At 44.3% G+C, this 23,099-nt stretch overlaps 1 protein-coding gene across 8 annotated transcripts in view; it reads right to left on the reverse strand.

Moving 5' to 3' along the window:
* The window catches only part of szt2 (SZT2 subunit of KICSTOR complex), a 114,036-nt gene that overhangs the window by 73,482 nt on the left and 17,455 nt on the right, over window positions 1-23,099 (reverse strand). For all 8 annotated transcript variants that reach the window (XR_011692304.1, XM_071486786.1, XM_071486785.1 and 5 more), the window contains exons 13-31: window positions 22,824-22,976; window positions 22,049-22,163; window positions 20,881-21,086; window positions 20,238-20,474; window positions 18,746-18,824; window positions 18,551-18,639; window positions 17,571-17,739; window positions 17,312-17,429; window positions 16,327-16,440; window positions 15,880-16,083; window positions 15,641-15,738; window positions 12,110-12,248; window positions 11,695-12,018; window positions 11,050-11,254; window positions 5,285-5,412; window positions 4,073-4,340; window positions 2,009-2,180; window positions 1,801-1,893; window positions 1,427-1,505 (exon numbers count right to left, since the gene is read on the reverse strand). Coding sequence is in view for 7 of the 8 variants with exons in the window: in XM_071486786.1 (XP_071342887.1) it covers window positions 1,427-1,505; window positions 1,801-1,893; window positions 2,009-2,180; window positions 4,073-4,340; window positions 5,285-5,412; window positions 11,050-11,254; window positions 11,695-12,018; window positions 12,110-12,248; window positions 15,641-15,738; window positions 15,880-16,083; window positions 16,327-16,440; window positions 17,312-17,429; window positions 17,571-17,739; window positions 18,551-18,639; window positions 18,746-18,824; window positions 20,238-20,474; window positions 20,881-21,086; window positions 22,049-22,163; window positions 22,824-22,976 (2,990 nt within the window). In the remaining variant the exon portion in view is untranslated. The remainder of the gene's footprint in view (window positions 1-1,426; window positions 1,506-1,800; window positions 1,894-2,008; window positions 2,181-4,072; window positions 4,341-5,284; window positions 5,413-11,049; window positions 11,255-11,694; window positions 12,019-12,109; window positions 12,249-15,640; window positions 15,739-15,879; window positions 16,084-16,326; window positions 16,441-17,311; window positions 17,430-17,570; window positions 17,740-18,550; window positions 18,640-18,745; window positions 18,825-20,237; window positions 20,475-20,880; window positions 21,087-22,048; window positions 22,164-22,823; window positions 22,977-23,099) is intronic.

Consider the following 23,099-nt stretch of genomic DNA (forward strand, 5'->3'; position numbering starts at 1 on the left):
CTAGAGAAGGAGATGAAACGACAAATTGTCCCATCAGATGCCTGGAGGCTCTCCCCTCCTCATGTAAACTAACAGTGCTTTTTATGTACTTGTGTCAGCTCCTGGCTGTTGTGATTTGATGTGGCACAGAAAAAACATGTAGAAATAAAAACTATTCATTTATTCAGTTATGACCCAGAAGATATATCTATATACAGCTAATATAAATAACAATTTGTGTTTCACTTATTACTTTTCATTTTCAGAGCATTCAAGAAGTCTTCAGACCTTCACTGTTTTCACATTTTGTTATCTTGCTTAAATCATTTGAATTCATTTTCCTTCATCAGTCTATACTCAATACCCCACAATGAAAAGGTGAAAAGAGAATTTTAGACATTTTTGAAAATGTCTTGGATATATCACAAATATCACATTATTGACATGAAATTTAGCTCAGTTTCCTTCCATTTCTCTTGATCATCTTTGAGATAATGGTTAGGGTTAGGGTTAGGGTTAGTTGAAACGTGTTGCTAGCATCAAATTCAAATTGATTCACATGATTTGCACATCATCACATTCTGTTTCTGTTTACATTTTAACCACTGTCCGAACTTTTTTGGAAACAGGGTTGTACTGCTGCTGCATGACTGGCTGACTGGATAATTGCAGGTGTACAGATGTTCCTAATAAAGTGTCCGGTGTCATCTTACAGAGTAACGTTATTTATGTCCATGTAGATCTCTCATGAACAGACTGTGGTAAAATTCTAGTAACAGAAATCCTAATAGACTTATATGGGTCTGGGAGGTGAGGTGCTGTAGAAGTAATGGATCATTGTGTGTATTAGACTGAAACATGTCGTCAGTTCAAAATCACATAAATAAGGAATTTTCCTCAGAAAATCAGAAAAAGTCATGAAGCATGAAACTGATAAAACAAAATAATGTTGTTGAACAAGGCAACATCACTGCTACCTCTCTAAACAATAAGTCACATAACTTCAACTTAATAAAAAATTTAACTCATCTTTAACTGTACCAGACATAACCTGTTACCTAACATAACCTATCTAGTTGTGAACTAACAGAACCAGGCTTCATTTAACCTGTCAACCCATATTTAATTTAACCTGACTTCACTTGATAACCAAACATAAGTGACTGGCGTTCAGTTACAGCAGAATCAGCTTCAAAAAGATGAAAATCTGACACTCGTAACAGTTAGTTGTATTCAGGTTTGATGCTCTGTGAAGCAGTTTGCTAAATAATTCTGAAAGTGCATCAACATTTGAACAGCACAACAGACTGTGTGAGGCAGAATTAAACAACAGATGTCATTAGCTGCAATGAAAATAATACTATTTAAGATAGCAGATGATAGCAGATAAACCAGATAAATATTTAAAATAGCTCACTGAAGCTACACAGTTTTGAATGATGCTCACCGTCCTCTGTGGCCGGCTCAGCTTCTGACACCAGCTCCTCACTGGGGCGTCTCTCCATTTCATCATCTTCTGAGTCCTCCTGAGGAGACAACCCACAGTTCAAAGGTTCATCCAGGTCAATCGACAGCAGCGTTCATGCAGGCTGTGAGAATGGCTTCTCCTTCCATCCCAGCTGATATGATTTGGATTGGTCTTTACCCTCAGACCTCATCATTCATTTTTTAGGTTTGAGACTGAGCCCAGAATAATTTCCTCTCCTGATTATCTCTGACTCTCTTTGTGAGAATTAATGAGAAATGGCAGCAAAGTAAAGTCAGTCTGGATAAAACTCAAAGTGACAATGAGAAATGCAGAACAGCAGTTTGTCATCTCACCTCTTTCTTGGATGATGGTGGGCAGTAGAAGAAGTAGTGTGGGTTGGAGGGCACAACTTTGAAATACTGAGACACGATCTCCATGAATTTATCCTGTAAATGATTCATTTCAAATGTCGGTTTCACCTTGTAGCTATTTACTCATGTGCTTACCATGACTCTTAGGAATAACAATCTGACATTAAGAGGGAAGGACTGCAGTAAGTACCTGTATGATTCTGTGCAGGTCTGGGTACACTTCACACATAGGCTGTGTCTGAAGCAGAGTCAGGGGGAACACTGGGATCTTGGCAGTCCTGGATTCATCCAGGTTCAGAGGAGACATGGGAGCAGAGGACTTCCCTCTAGATTCGGCTTCACTGACATCCTCCATTTCAATACTATTAGCAGAAACATCACAATATAAATAATTGTTTTAGCCCTCTGAAACTGAAAAATGACTGCTGCCTAACAGAGTGATGCTGTGTGGAAAGAAATTAGTTGTCAGACTGAGGCCGCCATCAAAACCCTCCCATGTTGTAACATCCAGTCTGTTTGTGTTTGCTGCTGAGCAGGGTGGGTACAGAGACTCTTCCTGTTAAAACAGATGCCTGCTGCAGGACCTCAGAGTTGGCTCATCACTATGTGTGACCCCTGTCATATTACATGTGGTCATTTGAACCATTGCTCACATTAAAAATATTGGTTATTGCAACATTAAAGCTTATAGATAATAAAGATATGAATTAAAGATATATGTCAGCATAATTGATATTGATATTACTTATCACACACCTGTAAACCATCAAGGTAAATTTAGATGATGAAATTCACATCTAATTTAGCACTTAATTAACATCAATCCGTCAATTGTGTGCCTCCCTACAATCTTCATGAGTACATGCAAATCCTAATAGGTTGGAGTAGTCCATATTCACAAAACAGTTACAGCTTTGATTTTATTATATATGTTTGACAAATGAGGGATGTTTAATAAACACAGGAAGAAAAAGTCAGTGAACCTGTGAGTGATCTGGTTTTCTGCAGCGATCATAAAATCTGACCTAATCTCCATACAACTCTCAAGTGTAGACAAGTACAGCTAATATATCACACACAAATAATTTTTTTTGTGCCTTTACTGAATTCAGTTATTAAAACCTTCTCAGTGCTGTGGAAACTGTTAATGATGCCTGGATTTAATAACTGTTGAACCTGAAACCAGCTCTTCAGTGGCTGCTGATCAGAGCTGCTCAATGCTCAGAAGGAAGTTTGGACCATTTGTCTCATAGATACTCTCAGGACGTCTGGTGTAAGCGGCTCTCTGAGCTCAGTCCACAGCAGCTCTATTGGATTCAGGTCTGGGCTCTGACTGGACCACTCCAGGTGGTGGATTTAGATGTTCAGGGTCATTGTCCTGCTGGACCAGCAGCTTCTCCTGAGGTTCAGCAGGTGGACAGACACCCTCACATGATCCTGAAGAGACCTTAAACCATGATGTGGAGCTGTCCAGATTCAGGTCCTGATGCTCCCTCCACCCTGCTCCACCTGTGGGAGGGGGTTTTCATGTTGGTGTGCAGAGACCTGTTTACACCACACAGAGCTGCATGTTCAACCATCACTCTATCAAACATGTTCCAGGAGTGTTGTGGAGTCAGCAATGCAGCAGCTTCCTCTGTGGTTTCCATGGCAACAGGACTCCATGCTCCATGATGTGTGTGTGGTGGACTCATGAACAGAGATGTGAACCACCTCAAATGATTCCTTTCAGCCTTCAGCTGTGATTCTGAGCTTCTTTGTCACTGATCTGATCATCAGTGTTGAGCTGTTGGGGTCTCTCAGCTGGACTTAGTCCTCTTCTAAAACTGAATCATCTCCATCTATAGACAGTTTGTCTGACTGTGGACCAATGAAGATCTAGACCCAGAAGGGCTTGACATCCTCATTAACAACTCTGAGCTCACATTAAATACTCAGAGTATCTGAAATATTGCTGGCAGAAACGCTGTTGATAAATTTAAAGGGAACTGTGATTCCAGTGCGTGGTTCCTCTTTGTGTTGTAGTTTTATACACAAAACTGAACATGAACAGGTCCATAAGCTCTCGTGTTGTTTTATTTGTCTGTCTCACATCCTGAATATTATACAGTTATTCATGCTGTACATGAACTTCTTTTAGCTCTATATAATAAACAACTAAGGTTCAATGCTGCTTATGTTGAATAAAAATTGCTCATTCAGTTTCAAGGGTTAGGATCATTCTGACCCTGATCTGATGACTCCTTGGTCTTACCTGGACAAGGAGGCCACTGCAGCCCTCTCATCTGGTCGCTCCTCTTCGGCCTCTCCGATGATGAAGGTGGCAGGACTCCTTGAAGGTTTTGGATTCCCTCCCCATCCTGGAGCCTCCCTGTGTTCCCTGAAGACCCTAATGTGTCCACAGAGGGTCTGCAGGAAGGAGGTGACATCGATCTCCTGCAGGGATTCTTCACAGTAGTCCATGGCCATCAGGACGTCCTGGGAGCTGATGCTGTAGGACTGCTGCAGGCTGCGGTACACACCTGTGGAGCACAGGGGGGCAATCAGTGACTGATGCTGGATTCCTTTCATCTGGATTTTCAAAGAACAAACTTTGTGCAGAGCTTTGTCTTAGAAAATAGAACTATACAACTTTTGTGGCATCACACAAAGGTGTATTAAAACTTCATGGACGGCACACTCAATATTTCCTCCAGCCTCTGGAACAGCTTCCATGTGTTCTGTGGTTGTTACTATATTTGCTCCATTTTTTCCAGAAACTATTACACTGTGTCACTGGGTCACAAGTTGCTTCATCACCATGAACACACACACCGTCCTGCTACCCCAAATAGTCATTAAAACACTAAATGTGGATTTATCTGCCTCTGAAAATAGTTCTCAAAAAACACACTATTTTCCTCCTGTGAGAGTAACATCTGTTCAGATCTACAGTGAGCAGATGTTTTGGAAAACGATTGAGACTTTTATAACGACTCAGCCACGCTGACACCTCTGTCAGGCTCACATCAGCATGCTAAAATGCTTACAGGGATAAAGCTAGCATGTTGATGCTTTGCAGGTATAATGTTTACCTGTTAGCATGCAAACATTTAGCAATTAGCAAGTACAACCTCATCATTTTGCAGGTGTCAAAGTCAGAGTCAGTTATGTAAGTTATTACAGTTCATCCTGAGGGGAACATGAACGTCTGAACGAAATGTAAAATCAGCAATTGTCCAGACATTTCACTCAGTACCACAGCGGTGGTCCAACAGACCAACACAGCTGTCCCTATTCTTTACAGATCTCTGATTTCTTGTCTCTTAAAAATCCTTTTTGCTTTGTTTTTAATGTTTTCTTTGAAATATGGAGTATAAGGTTTTATTACTATTAAGTCAGGGAACTGATGCATGTATTGACAGGAAATGTATTTGGCAGGTGTACTGCATGTTGATGGGTGGAGTGGAGGTGAGGGAAAGGTCACCTTTGACGTAGCTCTGGTGGTAATGCTCCTGCAGCAGGCTGCAGTAATTGGCCAGCTCCTTGTGTTTGTGAGGCTGAGCCAGGAGGTCGGTCCAAGGGGATGGACTGCTGCGGTCATGAGACAGTGACCTGCCAGAGGACAACAGCAGACAGAGGCAGGGAATAAACACCCACAGTTACAAAAACTAATGAAGTTCATTCAGTAATTTCCTGTAATGCTCATCCACATAACATTCATAAGGGTTCAGACGCCTTCACTTTCTTCACATGTTGTTATGTTGCAGCCTGATGCCTCATCAGTCTTAACTCATCCCCCACAGTGACAAAGGGAAAAGAGACTTTCAGACATGTTTATTAAAAAGGAAAAACTGACAGTGCTGCAACAAGCACAGTGCCACCAACTGTAATATAATAAACAGAGCAACAGTAAATTAATTTCAGTTCATAACTTAGTGAATAAACACACAAGCACACATGGAGTCTGAAGTCTTACACTGTTCAATACTTAGTTATACATTTTAAAACTATTAGTTTCAAAACAGTGTATATAAAAAATTATGCATGTGCTGTATTGCTAGATGCCTTTTTTTTCGGTGTTTACACATTGCTGCGGGGACTGTGTCGACAGCTGAGGAATTGTAGCAGTGAGTGACTCAGTTTTCAGTGTTGAGCCACCTGAACTACACCGACATTCCAGCCTGTTGTCGATCATGCTTTCAATTTTAAATTCCTGCTTGGTCCCCCTCAGCCCAGAGGATGGTCATGATAAGTGTCCATCGTGCCTCAGCATTGAACATCCAAAACAGGCATTGACAGATAATGCCTGTACTAATTGCAGCTGCATGCCATTGGCAGAGAGGGCTGCTAGGTCTGCCTGCCATGACAGTAGCTTTTCTGAGGCTTGGTTATCTCAAGAATGCCTGCATTCGGGTTCTAAAAGTCACAAGCACACTGAGGTTAATGCCCCTGACATGAGAAAGAAACGGAAGCAAATTAACCTTTGGTTCTCAAGGTTGACACATTGGCCTCAGAGTTCGCCCAAGGTAAGTCTCTTCTTAATTTATAGCCTGGTGGCCCTCCTACTGCTTCTGCTACTGTGGTTTTGGAGCCGCCACTTCAGACCTATGATGAGAGGGATAGTCTAGCTACTTTATTCTCTGTTTCTAAACAACATGAGGAGAACGTACTTTCTATTGCAGCCTTCAGGAATCTCTTTTCTGATAGGGAGGACAGAGAGCAAAAGGAACCAGACAGGGAGCCCCCTCCTCCACCTACCCAATGACTGCAAGGCCCTGGCTGCCATGAAAGATGCTGCTCAATATGGCCTACATCAGATAACTGCCATTGATGCTTCCATTGCTTCTCTGATAGTATCTCCAGATGAAGCCTTAAGACCATATGCCCATTGCCCATGCCTGCAGTGTAGGATCGCTGTAGCTCGGATGGGATATTTTGTAAATTCTCTCTCCCATCTTGTTCTAACTCTGTCACAGACTCTCCAGGCTGCTGGAGTTGATGCCTCAACACAGAGCTTGACTGATGCTTTGCTCCAGGCATTTGCCTTTATGGCCAGGGAGCTTGGAAGGTTGATGAGGGCTGAGGGTTCTCAGATGGGAAATTTCTGCGCTTCTGAGGAAAAGCGCCATAGAATGTGTAGAAAGTTCAATTCAATTGAGTGGGTTCTAATCAACCTACTTTCTTTTTCCAAAGAATGATGGCAGTTTTCAGCCAATCCTGGATCGCAGACAGTTGAACCAGTTTATAAAGGCTTTTCGTTTTCAAATTCTTCGCACAGCAGATGCTTTCCAGGCTGTGTCAGAGAGACACTGGTTTACAAGCATCGATTTGAAGAATGCGTACTTCCATGTGCCAATGGCATCCCACCACAGGCAGTTTCTGCATTTTGCCTTTGAAGGACAGTCCCAAGTGCTCCCATTCAAGCTCTCGCTCGCCCCTCAGGCCTTCACCAGATGCACTGCAGCAGCACTTCCTCCGCTGAAGGGCAGGGGAATGCACATTCTTCCTCACTTGGACAACTGGTAAATTTGTGCTCCAACCCAAGAGCAGGCAATCTGAGTCACAGCGACTCTCTAGACCCATGTGATCCAGCTGGGGCTTACTGTAAATTTTGCAAAGAGTTCTTTGGTTCCCAGTCAGCATGTCGTCATCATCAGGTTTGCCATCGATTCGGTGGCAATAAAAGCGTCTCCCTCCCCCCAGAGGATTGACGACATCCTCAGCCGTCTCTCTTTTTCGGAGGGGCGCAAGGAAATATGGCCTGGTTCTCTGGTTGCAGGGAAAATTGAAAGCAGCAACGGCAATCGTCCTTCTAGGGCACCTCTCGCTGCGTCCCGTGCAGATCTGGGTCAACAGCTTGGGCCTCAACCCCAAGTTGCATCAACACAGGATGGTGACGATCTCCAGCTGGTCCCTTTGATCTCTGGAACCCTGGAGAGAGACGGTTTGTCTGTGCCGCAGTGTCCCCATGGGCTCACTTCCACCCCATCAGGAGATAGTGGTAACAGACTGCTCCCTCTCAGAGTGAGGGGCTGTGTGGAACCACAGGATAGGCAGGAAACAACACTGTATACCTGTTTATTTGCATATGAAGCGGGAAAGTGAGATCCGAAAACAAGTGGTCACTGGAGACGCATATGGAGATGCATTTTAAAGCCAGGTGTGAACAGACACACTTAGAGCTGACCACTTGTGGTCAGATCACTGAAGATGCATGTTAATACCAGGTCTGAACAGGGCCTAAGGCTTCCTTCCAACTCCACTACTTATGCTCACACTTCCCAGAATAGTCAGGGTCAACCACACTGTGTTTCTGGTGACTCCATAGTGGCCGGGGAGGATCCACCGGCTTGGCCCCTCCCAGTGAGACAGGATCTCCTGTCACAGTTGGGAGGGTGCATTTGGCATCCCCATGCAGACCTCCTTCAGCTCTATGTTTGGCCCTGAAGGGCCAGGCTCGTTACTGAGTTTGTGCAATCAGGCTGTGATCCAGACTGCACTTAATGCTCAAGCACCTTCAACTAGGGCTCTGTATGCAAACAGGTGGAAACTTTTTTCCAGGTGGTGTACAGATCAGGATGTGGACCCAGAGTGTTGCTCTGTGCCTGTATTGCTCAGATACTTGCAGATGTTGCTGGATATAGGTCTCTCAGTTTCTACCATCTCGGCTGGGCATGTTCTGGTGGACAATCGAACTATGAGGCCACATTCTCTGGTGAGTCATTTTCTGAATGGTGCCCTCCGGTTGTGGCCCCCACATGCTATTCAGGTGCAGCAGGGAGTTAACCATTGTTCTGGAGTCTTATATTCCCAACCATTTGAGCCCCTGGAACAGGCTGATCTCAGACGTCTGTTGGGAAAGATTGCCTTTCCCCTTGCTGTTGCATCTGCAAAGTGTGTTGGTGAACTTCATGCCCTGTCCATTGCCAGGGACTGTTTACGTTGGAACTCTGACAGGTCTGGGGTTACTATGTGGTCCAACCCCTCTTTTCAACCTAAGCGGCTTTCAGCTTTTCAGCTTTTTAATCAGGCTATCAGTTTGGCAGCCTTTGCCCCTCAGCCAGGGGCGGAGGAACTGCATCTTGATGTCAGACTACTTTGTCCTTTTTGGACTTTGAGATAGAACATGGATGCATCAGCTGGGTTCCATAAGTCGGATGCACTGTTTGCCTGTTATGGTGGGCACAGGAAGGGTTGTGCTTATCCAAACAGAGGCTTCAAACTGGGTTGTTGATACCATCTCATATGTGTTCAGGCTCAGGGGCCTCCAAGTTCCCCCTATGAAATGTCATTCAACTAGGAGTGTCTCCACCTCTTGGGCTGCCTTGAGGACTGTTCCACTGAGTGACATCTGTGCCTCGGCTACTTGGGCTTCCCTTCTGTACCTCCGCACACTTTTACAGGGGTAATGTTGCTGCCCCCATCCAGTTGCGTTGGGATAGGTCATCCAGGTATTATATACCGTCTCTAGCAGTCAGGAAGAATGAAACAGAACAAGAGTTACAGTTGTAACTAAGGTTCTGTGAATTCTGAATGACTGCCAGAGTTCACTGTCCCTAGATTATGTAGGAGACGATTACTAAGTGACGGACGCCTTTATCAGGTTGCTTGCATCACCCAAGTCACATGTGACGTTTGTTGGTATTATGTCTCGACATCCTGCGCATATGTGCGATGCGTATCCAGGTAATAAATACTGTCTCTGGCAGTCACCCAAAATTCTCAGATAACAAGTTCTACAAGTTACATCACTCTCACTCTCTTTAACTTCAGTGACCGTTTGACCAGCTTCTTCAGGTTCTGACTTTAGCCTCCAACTCTGCCACTCAAACACTTCCAGTAAAGCAGTGTTAATGTTTTTTAGCCTTTTCAGCTAATTTGGCTTAGATTTCAGCTTTTTTCAGCATTCATTTTTAGCAGAAAGCACATTTTCTAGTCTGTCTGTTATGTTCAGTGTGTGCCAGCACTGTTTGTGTGTCATAACACAAGCCAGAGAAGGAAGCATAGATGGGCCTGGGAAGGGAAGATGGTGCCGGAGCCTATTGTATTAGAAGAGCAACACTTTCCACTCTACAGAAGACATGCACGTCCACTAACAGCTTAGCAGCACCTCAGCACAGAGAGACAGAGAATAAAGAACCAGAACCAAGCACTTCATCCTCTGATACATCCCCCAGGATTCATCATTTTCTATTCTCACCCAAACAAAACCAGAGACACACATTAAAAACTGGACTGCATCTTCTGACAAAATCAAAGATCAGTTATGTTATGGTGGTAGGAATATTATTCAGTTCAAGGATAATCCATAATCCATGATTATTACAAATTGGCTTTTCTATCACTGAAATCTGGAAATAGAGCACTTTTACTAAAACAAAGTTTGACAAATTCAGTCCAGATGATAAGACATGAATCATCATTACAAAGGATACTTTGATGTCTTAGAAAAGATCTGGTTAATTGATAAGAAGTCAAAACCTGTGGACATAAAATCTGAAGCAGAGACATCAACTATAACTCCAAAGGGGAATTTTGATGGCAAATTTTTTAAACCAATTACAGAGCTTTAAATTTGTGCGTTATGGTTGGCAGTTTTCTGCTCCCCTGCATTGTGTTTCTTGTGTTTTTGACCTCTCCCTCTTCTCCCCAGTTTGTCTTTGTCTCTGTTTGTGTGTGTGTATGTGAAGGTGGGCGTGGCTGACCTATATTCAAGTTCCCTCCAAGACCATCTACTCACCTGCAGCTCATCATCTAATCAAGACTCCACCCTGATCTGTATATATAACCAGCTCTCGTCTCCACTCTTTGCCAGATTGTTCCGCTACACACTGTGGTAGTTGCTCCATCCAACTCTCTAGTTTTCCTTGTTTGGATTAATCCTCATCTCCTTGTCCTCTAGATTGTGCATGACTCCTGCTACCTGGTTTCTCTTTGTTTGCCATGTCCAGCCAATCCCAGTTTTCAAAAAAAAACATGAACTCAATTAAGTCAATTAAGGACAGTCAACCAGGAACACAAACATAAAGCTTCTGTGTGGCTCTCTGCATGGTGCTCTGCTAAGGAACTCTGAGAAGACTGTCTGTTTTCATACATACAGCTGTTAGAAAGACGTGATGTGTGGAAAGTGAAAAGTCTCACAGCATTGATGAAAAACAAATCTATCTGACTGATTATCTCTGTAATTCCATGAAATCTGTTCCACAAGGGCACCTGTTGTCAGTGTTTGGACCCTGGTAAGCTCAGTACCTGAAGATGTCCCTGGGCTGGCGGTTGGAGTTGGGGTGTACCAGTTGCTCCTTCAGGTGCTCCAGAGAGCAGTTGTAGACGTAAACTGGACACTTTAACTGGCTGCTGTCACTGGTGCTGTGCTGGGAAACCTGTCTGCTGAAGCTGATGTGGAAATCTGCCTTCTGTGGTTCAGAGAACTGGACTCCCTCTTTTTCTCCCACATCTAGAAAAATTAGAAAAGTAGATTTTAGTTATATGTGAGAAACACATTATTTAATAGTGACAGTTAACTGTAGCACATTCATTTATTGTCACTCAAGCACATGAACATCTGGGATGTCTGTCTCTATCTTCTCACTCAGGCTCTCTGTGCTGGACCATCGGTCATCCTGGGACCTCTCTTTCTCAGGTCTGATCTGGATCTTCGTCTACATCCTTTTCCTTTTCTCTCTCTCCATCTGTGTTTGTTCCTTTCTCCTACACTCACCAAGCGCTTTATAAGGAACGCCCATACAGCTGCTTGTTCATACAATTATCCAAATCAGCCAATCATGTGGCAGCAGTGTATAAACTTCTACAAATCCAGGTTAGAGGCTTCAGTTAATGTTCACATCAAACATCAGAAGGAGGAAAAATGTGACTGGACAAGAGCATTAGACTGACCTGAGCCAGGAGTCCCTGTCTCCGTCTCTGACACCCTGCTGTCCCAGCTATCCTGATCCAGGACCGTTGAGTCAGTGGGCGATGTCTGGCCCTCAGACTGAGGAGAGAGTACAGGGGACCTGGCAGTAAAATGTCCGCTGCTCGAGCTCCTTTGCAGTTTACTGGCCAAACTGAGGCCAGACTCAGACCTCTCCAGCCCACTTGTGGAACCGGACAGGGTGTCAGCCTGAGACTTGATGCTGGGGGTCAGCGTGTCATCCTCCTTCATGCTGATGTTACTGTGAGGCTCTGTCTCTAGCCCCACTGCCATTAACATCAGAACGTCTGCAAAATAAATACAGTGTCCACGTTTCACTTTTTCACATTATTAGAGTGGTTCAGACCCAGAAAACCAGGTTACAAACTGGAAGTGTACCTGTGAAAGAAGCAGGGAGGAAAGTGAGGAGGATCTGTTGGGGGCTGATGTACTTGGTGTAGCATCTCCACTGTGGTGTAGAGCAGCTGCTCTCCACCAGCAAGGGCTCTTCATCCACAAGGTCTGCGTTACTGAAGCTCTGCCAAAGACAGAGAGGAAACACGTTTATCACTGCAGTGGTGAACACTTATTAACATGTATCCCCTGTTACAGCTGCCACCACACATCTCAAATCTAAACTGGCTCATATTAGAGACAGGCCTTTATTTCCACTGGTTTATAAGTATGAAGCTGGTTTTCTGATCTGCTCCTGTTGCTGTAAACCCAATACTTCCTCCATCTTTACCTTCAATCATGAAAAGTTTAGTTTAATGTCACCAGCACTAATTCCATCAGTACAACTACATGTTCCATAAAACCTTCCAGAAGCCTTTCCTTGAAGGCTTTTAATTTGAAAAATCATCAGGAGATCCTGTATCAATGACAGTGGCTTAACAGAACTCAAAAAAGACAAAGTAGCACCAACTAGAATTAATCATTAAATCCAAACATGACTGGTGAGCATGACATGTTGTTGTATGAACAACATATTGTTGTTCATATTGTTGTTGTATGCCCAAATACAGACAGTTTGTTAACTGCCCGACCAGAGAGGGGAACACTCTGGACCACTGTTACACCACAATCAGTGGTGCTTATCACGCCGTCCCCCGGGCTGCACTGGGCCACTCTGACCATGTCATGGTCCACCTGATTCCCACATACAGGCAGAAACTAAAACTGTGTAAACCTGTTGCGAGGACATCAAAGCAGTGGAGCAGTGAAGCCATAGAGGATCTGCGGGCATGTTTGGACTGCACTGACTGGGAGGTGTTCAGGACTGCTTCCAACAGTCTGGATGAGTTCACAGAGGCTGTGACGTCATACATCAGCTTCTGTGAGGACTGCTGTATCCCATCACGCACCAGGGTGAGTTATAACAATGACAAACCCTGGTTCACAGCTAAGCTCAGTCAGCTCAGGAGGCAAAAGGAGGAAGCTTTCAGGAGTGGGGACAGGGACAAGTTTAAAGAGTCCAAGTACAGGTTTAGCAAAGCGGTGAGAGAAGCTAAACGACTGTACTCTGAGAAACTTCAGCTCCAGTTCTCAGCCAATGACTCTGCTTCTGTCTGGAAAGGGCTCAGACAGATCACTAACTACAAACCTAAACCCCCCCACTCCATTAATGACTTCCGTCTGGCCAACGATCTGAATGAGTTCTACTGCCGCTTTGAAAGACAGTGGGACAAGCCTGACACTAACCTCCACATCAGAGCCACATCAGAACCCCCCTCCTCCTCCCCTACCAAAGGAACGTCTCTCTCTATCCTGGAGAGAGATGTCAACAGGCTTTTTAAGAAGCAGAACCCCCGCAAAGCAGCCGGTCCTGACTCTGTCTCTCCATCATCCCTGAAGCACTGTGCTGATCAGCTGTCTCCAGTGTTCACAGACATCTTCAACACCTCACTGGAGATCTGCCACGTGCCAGCCTGCTTCAAATCCTCCACCATCATCCCTGTCCCCAAAAAACCAAGGCCCACAGGACTAAATGACTATAGACCCATTGCCCTGACCTCTGTGGTCATGAAATCATTTGAGCGTCTTGTCCTGTCCCATCTCAAATCCATCACTGACCCACTCCTGGACCCCCTGCAGTTCGCCTACAGAGCCAACAGGTCTGTAGATGACGCCGTCAACATGGCTCTCCACTTCATCCTCCAGCACCTGGACTCCTCAGGGACCTATGCCAGGATCCTGTTTGTGGACTTTAGCTCTGCCTTCAACACCATCATCCCGGCTCTGCTGCAGGACAAGCTCTCCCAGCTGAGCGTGCCTGACTCCACCTGCAGGTGGATCACCGACTTCCTGTCTGACAGGAGGCAGCACGTGAAGCTAGGAAAGCACGTGTCTGACTCCCAGACCATCAGCACTGGATCCCCGCAAGGCTGCGTTCTTTCTCCTCTGCTCTTCTCCCTGTACACTAACACCTGCACCTCCAGCCATCAGTCTGTCAAGCTCCTGAAGTTTGCAGACGACACCACTCTCATTGGACTCATCTCTGATGGCGATGAGTCTGCCTACAGGTGGGAGACTGAGCGTCTGGTGACCTGGTGCAGGCAGAACAACCTAGAGCTAAACGCTCTGAAGACAGTGGAAATGATAGTGGACTTCAGGAAGAGCCCAGCCCCACCCACCCCCATCTCCCTGTGTGACTCCCCCGTGGCTACCGTGGAGCATTTTCGCTTCTTGGGAACCACCATCACACAGGATCTCAAATGGGAGCTAAACATCAGCTCCCTCATCAAAAAAGCTCAGCAGAGGATGTATTTCCTGAGGCAGTTGAAGAAGTTCAACCTGCCAAGGACTATGATGGTGAACTTCTACACCTCCATCATCGAGTCCATCCTCACCTCCTCCATCACCATCTGGTACGCTGCTGCCACGGAGAGGGACAATAACAGACTGCAGCGTATCATCCACTCTGCTGAGAAGGTGATTGGCTGCAATCTTCCGTCCCTCCAGGACCTGTACGCCTCAAGGACTCTGAGGCGTGCAGGGAAGATTGTAGCTGACTCCTCCCACCCTGGACACAAACTCTTTGAGACACTCCCCTCTGGCAGGAGGCTGCGGTCCTTCAGGACCAAAACCTCTCGCCACAAAAATAGCTTCTTCCCATCTGCTATTAGCCTCATCAACAAGGCTAGAGAGCCCCACTGTTGCTGATCAATTGCACCAATCACCAGAAAAAATTCCTTGTATGTGAAAACATACTTGGCAATAAAACTGATTCTGATTCTGATTCTGATTCTGATTCTGAACTGAATTGATGCTGTGAAAATGTACTAAATGCATCCTGTCATTCAGTTACTGACCCCCCAACAATGTTTGACCCAGTGTTCATCAGCCTCTGGCCCATTATTTCAATTCCAGTTAGAGAAATGATACACAAATCAAAATGTTTTACAATTTTTCCAGGGTGTTACACACACAAGGTAACTTACAGAAGATTCATATGTCACATAAAACAGACAGCAAACAGGCAGAGATCACAAGACTAAAATACGTCTGCACCTCAGGATAGGATCATTTTAATTCAGATCTTTACAGTGAATCCAGATCTGGAGGAGGGAGATTCTGTAAATAGACCAATATGAAGATGTGAAGTAGGACAGAGGGTTTATTCGTGACATGATATAAGACCCAGATTCCTGAGGAGTTAGATGCTCAGGTCAATGTGTTTAGTTCTGCCATAACATCTATGTGGACCCGCACGTTGCCAATGTCAAGAGCCCCCAGTGGGAAAACAATAAAAAAAAAGCAGACTGTGCGAGATGGGGCTGACCACCTATTGCAATATAAAATATATGCAGTATAATCATGACTATATAGAACTGTACTGATATAGTACTGTATATAATATCTATGAAAACTTGTAATACTGACTTGCTAGTATGGTTTGACACTTGAGTTTGCATTAAACTTTGGGATTACCTGTAAAGTGCTAGTAGACCCCATCACCTCTTTGCTGTTCCCGGTGGTGTGGAATGACGGCACTGTGTCCTGTCTGTCTGGAGGCTTCACATATTCCTCTGACAAAACACAACACATAGATTAGAGGAGACAGTGACTCATCAGGAGGAGTCTTTCTGTATCTGATAAACATGGACACCACAAGATATCTGTCATCACCTATGGGTGCAGTTAACATTGAGAAGAGACAAGATACTGACCTTTAATAACAGGTAAGGAGAAAGGAGCCACGTGGCCGTCTCGCTCTCGCTCTAAGATGTGCTGCATGAAGGCAACATGGTCGCTGTCAGCTAATGGAATCTCCCTGTCACTGAGCTCATGCTCCAGGCTGCTGTGGAAGAGGCTGAGCAGGAGCTCGTTGGGCAGACAGGAGGAGCTGTGAACCTGCTCTTCATTCTCCACCACTGAGAAAAACAAGGTAACAGGGAAGACTCACTTCGTTTAACAAACACACGGTGAAGTACACCCTGGTATTTATTTTTTATTTCATTGTCATTCACAAAAAGTATTTATGTCATGGTCGATGTGTATCATTTTAAAAGCTGCAGTAAACTGAGCAGAGGAACCATATATGAGGTGTATGAGAACAGTGTGACAGGTGAACCGTATGAGAACAGTATGACAGAGGAACTGAACGAGAACAGTACCTGTGCTGAATGTGAGGAAGAAGAGTTCAACCTGCTGACATTTGGGGAGTAACTGAATGAGGTCAAACTGAAAAGGAACGATGTGGATGCTGTCCTCAGAGGCCAGAGCTTCAGCTGCACACACAGGACACAGAAAGACAAAGACTTTCAAACAGAGCAATCACCATCTGACAAAGCCAGCAGCAGCAGGGGACATATATAGGTAAACACATATCTACTGGTAAATTTGCAGAAAGTTATTTCCAGTCGCTTCCATTTTGCTGTTTTGCAGTTTCTGTTAAGTTACAATTACTAAACCTCAACACTTCCTGTACAGATGTTTCAAATTAAACTTCAACTTTATGACACTTCAGCTGGCAAGTAATTACACCTCACACCATCACCTTTATGACATGTCTCCTGATGATTGTCTCACATTAAAAGCCTGTCAAGAAAAAAGGCGCATTACACCCTCCATGCTGCCTGAAGACTTTAATGCAAAGCATCAGTGAAGAAGGGTTGTGTTTCACTGTCAGCAGCTTAACAGCATTCAACAAACTGGAAGCACATAAAACTAAAGTCAAAGAGAATAACAGTGGAGTGGTGGGTGTGACAATGACACTGACATTACACTGAATTTACTGAGACAACAGAGACATTTAGTGTTAACTGAGGCAGTAAACAGGGAATAAAGACCTGTCTGCAGTATGAGCCTGTTTGAAATAAAGCTGGTTCTCTCTGCACCTCTCTTCTTCTACATTATACAACACTACATTAAGAGTAGTCAAATTCAGCTTCACCTCAAACAACTTCCACATTTTAATGCTTCTTATGTATTAACACATCAGTGCCAAGAATCCAAATTCCAAAGTGTGGTTGAAGTTTTTTTTACAGTATTTTTACAGAGTGGTATTTTCTGCTTTCATGTCAATATTTCCACCACACCATCTGAGGATGTCTGGACAGTTACTGCTTACTATGTATGAAATGTAGAGTGCCGTATTACCTCTCACACCCTTGTGTCCAGCAGGCAGTGAGCAGACCTGGTCCTTATTCTGACACAGCTGGCTCAGATACTCAAAGGTCATCATGGTGGACATACAGGTCAGATCCCTTGGGAAGATCTAGAATAACACAGCAGGTCACTATTAAACATGTAGATAACCTGTTCTGACAGCACAACGGTAAACATGGATCTTCACATGCACCATTGCGCTCAGACTGTGGACAGACTATCACTCTGCTTCTGTATGAGTTATACACACTGCTTGAGAGATCTCCTGGTACTTGAGGCCCTGGAAGTGGCGTTGCTGGTCCATGCAGTTCATCACTGTGCCACTCTGTGGCTCCACCCAGCACTCTGTCACCAGGTTCAGCTCTGTGTCCATATCTACAGCCTCCACCTCGGTGTCATTGTCATCATCAGTGGAGAAGCTACAGTGCCATGAACAAAAGACAGCGAGGTGAACAAATGTATAAAATGTAACCTGCATGAAATGTTTAGCAATTTAATATGTTTCTAGTCCTTTGGAACTTTGCAATGCCAGCACTCATGAGGGAGGGTCAGTGTGAATGTCAGGCTTTGTAGACCAACAGTCTGGAGGTGTTCAGCTCTGCAGCTGAGTTCCATTGGCTCCTGCCTCCTCTGGAAGAACTGCTAATCAGTAAGTGGGTCTTTGGTTGTAATGAAAACCTGCTTATTCTTGAGCCTCTATTGTTTATGGTTTGGCCACATTGGTGTGAGTCTGGCAGACAGTCCGACTCCAGACCCCTGAATCACAGCCCACATCTTTAATTTCTTCAGCGACTCAAACAGATCTGATGCTGTGTTGTCAACCAACCCCAGCTAATGATGGAGTTAAGAAGGGGGTGTCTTCCTCCAATGTCACTAACATTGAACATAACAGACCAATGGCGGCCAAAATGCCAGAAGAGAGAAGAGCATGACTAACGTGGACATAGTTGCTCAGGTTGTTGTGAGTAACTTTTAGATATAAATGCTAAATAAGGTGAAGACTGTGAACTGCTTCACCTGAAACTGACAGAGCAGGACTGACAGATCACACACTGCTGACTGGGTAGACCAAAAGCCAACCCAGAAAATGAGCAAACACAATGTCAGGCTGAACAAATGAAGTGAAACCAAACAGCAGTTGATTCCTATTATAAGGCTAAGTGATGCAAACTGACACATTCAGTCTGAGAAGTCTTTAAAACAGGTGTTTTCTACAGGTACTGGTCTCACCTGTCCTTAGTAGAGGTGGAGTGAGGTGGAAACAAGATGTACTGAACAATACAAGAGTGATTCTCTCTGTCCGTGTCTCCAGATATTCCCTGAGGATTGAAATCACATTCAGTAGAAACTAAACAACCACTAGAAAACGTACAGATACATGACAGTAAAACTTCAAAAGAGATTTGATGTTGTGCTGTTCTTCACCTTCATAGGCAGCTCGATCACCATGTTCACGATGCCCTCTCCACTGGCAGCAAAGTGAAAGCCTTCTGATATCCGGATGCTGCACACACATCAAGAGAGCAACACGTTCCACAAAACTGCTTATCTCACATGAAACCAACACAGCTGTTTGTCTTTAGGCATATATGATCTTAACATCTTTTATTCTGCACTAATGAATTAAGAAACCTAACAAATGTTGTGAACAATTTACTTATTTACTGTTGAACTGCTTATATGCCTGTTGCAATGCACTAACACACACACACACTAACAACCAGTGTTTATGTTAAATGCTTTCAGACACTCGTTCATTAAAACAACCCTGTCCTCCATCTTAATTTATCATGAGCCACATCAAAGACAAACAGCCACTTTATTAGGTACACCTGCAGATTTGTCAGCTGCACATCCATTATGCGAATCTCCTGATCCACCACATCCCAAAGGTGTTCTATTGGATAAAGATCTGATGACTGTGGAGGCCATGTGAGTACAGTGAACTCATTGTCATGTTGAAGAAACCAGTTTGAGATGATTTGAGCTTTGTGACATGGTGCGTTATCCTGCTGGAAGCAGCATCAGAAGATGGTTCACTGTGGTCATAAAGGGATGGACATGGTCAGCAACAATACTCAGGTAGGCTGTGGCGTTTAAACGATGCTCAGTTGGTACTGAGGGGCCCAAAGTGTGCCAAGAAAATATCCCCCACACCATTACACCACCACCACCAACCTGAACTGTTGATACAAGGCAGGATGGATCCATGCTTTCATGTTGTTGACCTCTGACCCTACCATCTGAACGTTGCAGCAGAAATCGAGACTCATCAGACCAGGCAAAGTTTTTCCAATCTTCTATTGTGCAGTTTTGGTGAGTCTGTATGAACTTTAGCCTCAGTTTCTTGTTCTTAGATGACAGCAGTGACACCCTGTGTGGTCTTCTGCTGCTATGACCCATCTCCTTCAAGGTTCAACATGTTGTGCGTTCAGAGATGCTCTTCTGGATACAACATACTCCTGTTGTAACGAGTGGTTGTTTGAGTTACTGTTGTCTTCCTATCAGTTCGAAGCAGTCTGACCATTCTCCTCTGACCTCTGGCATCAACAAGGCATTTTCACCCAGAGAACTGCTGCTTACTGGATTTTTTTTCTTTTTTGGACCATTCTCTGTAAACTCTAGAGATGGTTGTGCAGGAAAATCCCAGTAGATCAGCAGTTTCTGAAATAGTCAGACCAGCCTTGACCATGCCTACATGCCTAAATGCATTGAGTTGCTGCCATGTGATTGGCTGATTAGATATTTGTGTTCAGGAGCAGTTGAACAGGTGTACCTAACAAAGTGGTCTGTATTTTATTCAGATTCAGATAATGAAACAAAAGGCAAAACACTGAGAAGCAAAGTTGTTCTTTTTCTGAACAAACTGAAAGTACTACATTGATATGAACATGAGGCAAATCAGGTGTGAACTCACTCAGAGAGCATGGACAGGATGTGAGCGACAGCCTGCATGGCCACAGCTGGTCCTTGGCTGCTCTGCACGGCCCACACCCAGCGTTGGTGCAAGAAGTAGCGGGACAGAGAGGCCAGCGTGGAGGAAGCTGTCCGGTTGGCTGCCATGCTGAGGGGCACGGTACTGTTGGAGGGCTGCAGAAAGTTCTCCATGTTCAAAATGAATGGAGTCCTAAAGTCCAGGGGCAACTTCTCATACCTGCAAAGCATACACATTTTATTTCATTACAACTGGTTCTGGTTGGAGCCTCCTCTCACACAGAGGACACACTGTGGAGCTGTTTGGTCAATTTACACATCACAGTTGGACTCATCTGAAGTAACAGGCACCTTTTGCCAATATTTTATTTTGGGAATTTTATCCCATTCCAATATTCACAATCTGCTACTACTGTTGTATAGTTTTGTAAATATCTAATTGTATATAATATTATTTTCTTATCTATTATTTATCTTTTTCTTAAGTATCTGTTACTGACATTTGCAAGCAAATTTAAAAAAAAGAGAGAGGAATGGTGGCAGAGCACAAACTGACAATATACCAAATGTCTTGCACAGGCCAGGTCTTTATTTGATTCCATGTTGTGCAGATATGATGACCTGACCTTATGAGCAGCTTCTCCAGGGGCTTATTGAGGACCACCACGCAGGGTCTGTCTGACAGCGCAAGTTTGGGAGCAGGGATGGTGGGAGATTTGGATGGTGATGGATGGCCAACATTCTTCCTCTTGGTCTTGGGGGTCGCCTCTTTGTTCTGAACACGGTGAGGGAAGCGAAGTTTGAGGATCTGCTCTCGCAGCTCATCCACAATCTGATGATAAATCACAAACATCACAATGGGTTACCATGGGACAAAATCATTCATGTGGACTCATTTTAAAAAGCATGTACAGTCAAATGCACCTGATGTTGACTGTCAAGGTTCACACTTGTAAACAGCAGTTTGACACAATAATCTTATCTCAAGGGGCACTTGCTAACTTTTCTCAGAGCTCTCAGCTGCATCTTCTTCATGGTCTTCCCCAGCAGATGGAGTTGGCAAACGTGGAAACCACGAGTCTGCTAAAGACTGTGAAAGCCTCAAAAACAAAAAAAATCTAGTAAGTCACCCTTGAGTTAAGTTCTTATTTTGTTTTCATCTCAAAACATGTCTGTCTGCTGCTGTATTATCTTCCATGTTTAATACACGTTAGTGCTGTTGCCTCACAGCAAGAAGGTTCTGGAGCCTTTCTGTGTGGAGTTTGCATGTTCTCCCCGTGTCTGCGTGGGTTCTCGGTACTCCAGTTTCCTCCAACAGTCCAAAGACATGCACATTAGGTTGATTGTTGACTCTGAATTGCCCTAAGGTGTAAATGTGAGCGTGAATGGTTGTTTGTCTCTATATGTCAGCCCTGTGATAGAGTGGTGACCTGTCCAGGGTGTACCCCACCCTCACCCAATGTCAGCTGGGATTGGCTCAGCCACCCTGCGTCCCTGTACGGATAAGCGGTTAGAAAATGGATGGATGGATGGATGGATGGATGGATGTTTAAAACACTATCTACTAAAAAAGACAATATTAAGTCTGTCAGCCAAACAAAATACAAACACAATGCAACACACAAACCTGTAGAAACATCGTGTTAACATCTAATGCAATCCGATACATCATCAGCACAAATTACTACATGACCCACAGGGCGGCACCAGCAACTCTCTGACACAGTCTTCAGTAAACACTGAACAGTACCATGTTCACAAAAGTGTTCCTGAGACTATATTCACTCCCAGTACCTTGTTTCTAACATGGGCTGGAGTACCAATGGGGAAACCGAGGCGCAGCACCATGCAGGGCGTCTTGGAGATGAGGCGGACCAGGTAGAAGGATGTGGGTGGCTGGTCAGATGAACTGTGGAGACAGAAGTAATAGCATTTAGTTATTTCCAACATGAATTTTAAATTTTAAATTAGAAAAAGTGCTGTAACCTTAGACAGTAGCATCTTTCTGGCTTGTGATGCCCCATAAAAAGTTATCAACATCCTGCCCTCAGCTTTACTGTGCACATTAGCTAATACATGTAATTCTTCTCTGCTGCTGAATGTGGTTTCTTGCTGGGAACGGGTGGTGGTGATGATGATGACAAGACAAGAACAGTTCTACAGTGACTCACTATCGGAAAGTGAGGAGACGGGCCGGCATGGCCAGGGCTAGCTGGTTAGCATGCTCACTCCAGTGGAAGAAATGAAGCAAAACAAGACTTAACATTGATGTTTCTTTCCACCTCTTGAGATAGCTGCGTAAAGGAATGAGGTCTGATGCTGACTGGTAAGCAAAGAGCTGTTCATGGTAACGTTAGCAATGTAGAAATAACAAAAACTTACATACAGCCCTTCTAATCATGTTGTTTCCCCCTCAGATTGATCATAGGATTTCTAGATCTCCCCAAGTTGGGAACCACTGACCTAAGGGCCTACACCCTGATGAGAACAGAATTATGTGGGAAACCTTTCCAGTTTATGGGAATTTATTTTGAGCATGAAAATGATGCTGGTGTTTCTGTAGTCCCACCTGTATATGAGTTTAACATATGAGTAACCCTCCACCAGCACGAAGCTGCTCCAGTCCCTCAGCAGTGATGTAAGGGCAGTGTGGGAGATACGACACTGAATGGTGCTGTAACGTCCGTTGTTTCCAGCTGTGTGCAGGTGTTTGGGGACAGGCCTTGAGGGACAAAGTTCTTAATGTGATGACGGACTGACAAACCAAAAAAAAAGAGCCAAACATATGTAGCAGATAACAAGATAAACACCATGAGTCTGTACAAGAGACAGAAAGATTGTTACT

This window comes from Trachinotus anak, unplaced genomic scaffold (genome assembly GCF_046630095.1).
Source record: "Trachinotus anak isolate AG129_WGS33_773 ecotype Australia unplaced genomic scaffold, CSIRO_AGI_Tana_v1 ptg000010l, whole genome shotgun sequence".
Classification (NCBI taxonomy): Eukaryota; Metazoa; Chordata; class Actinopteri; order Carangiformes; family Carangidae; genus Trachinotus; species Trachinotus anak.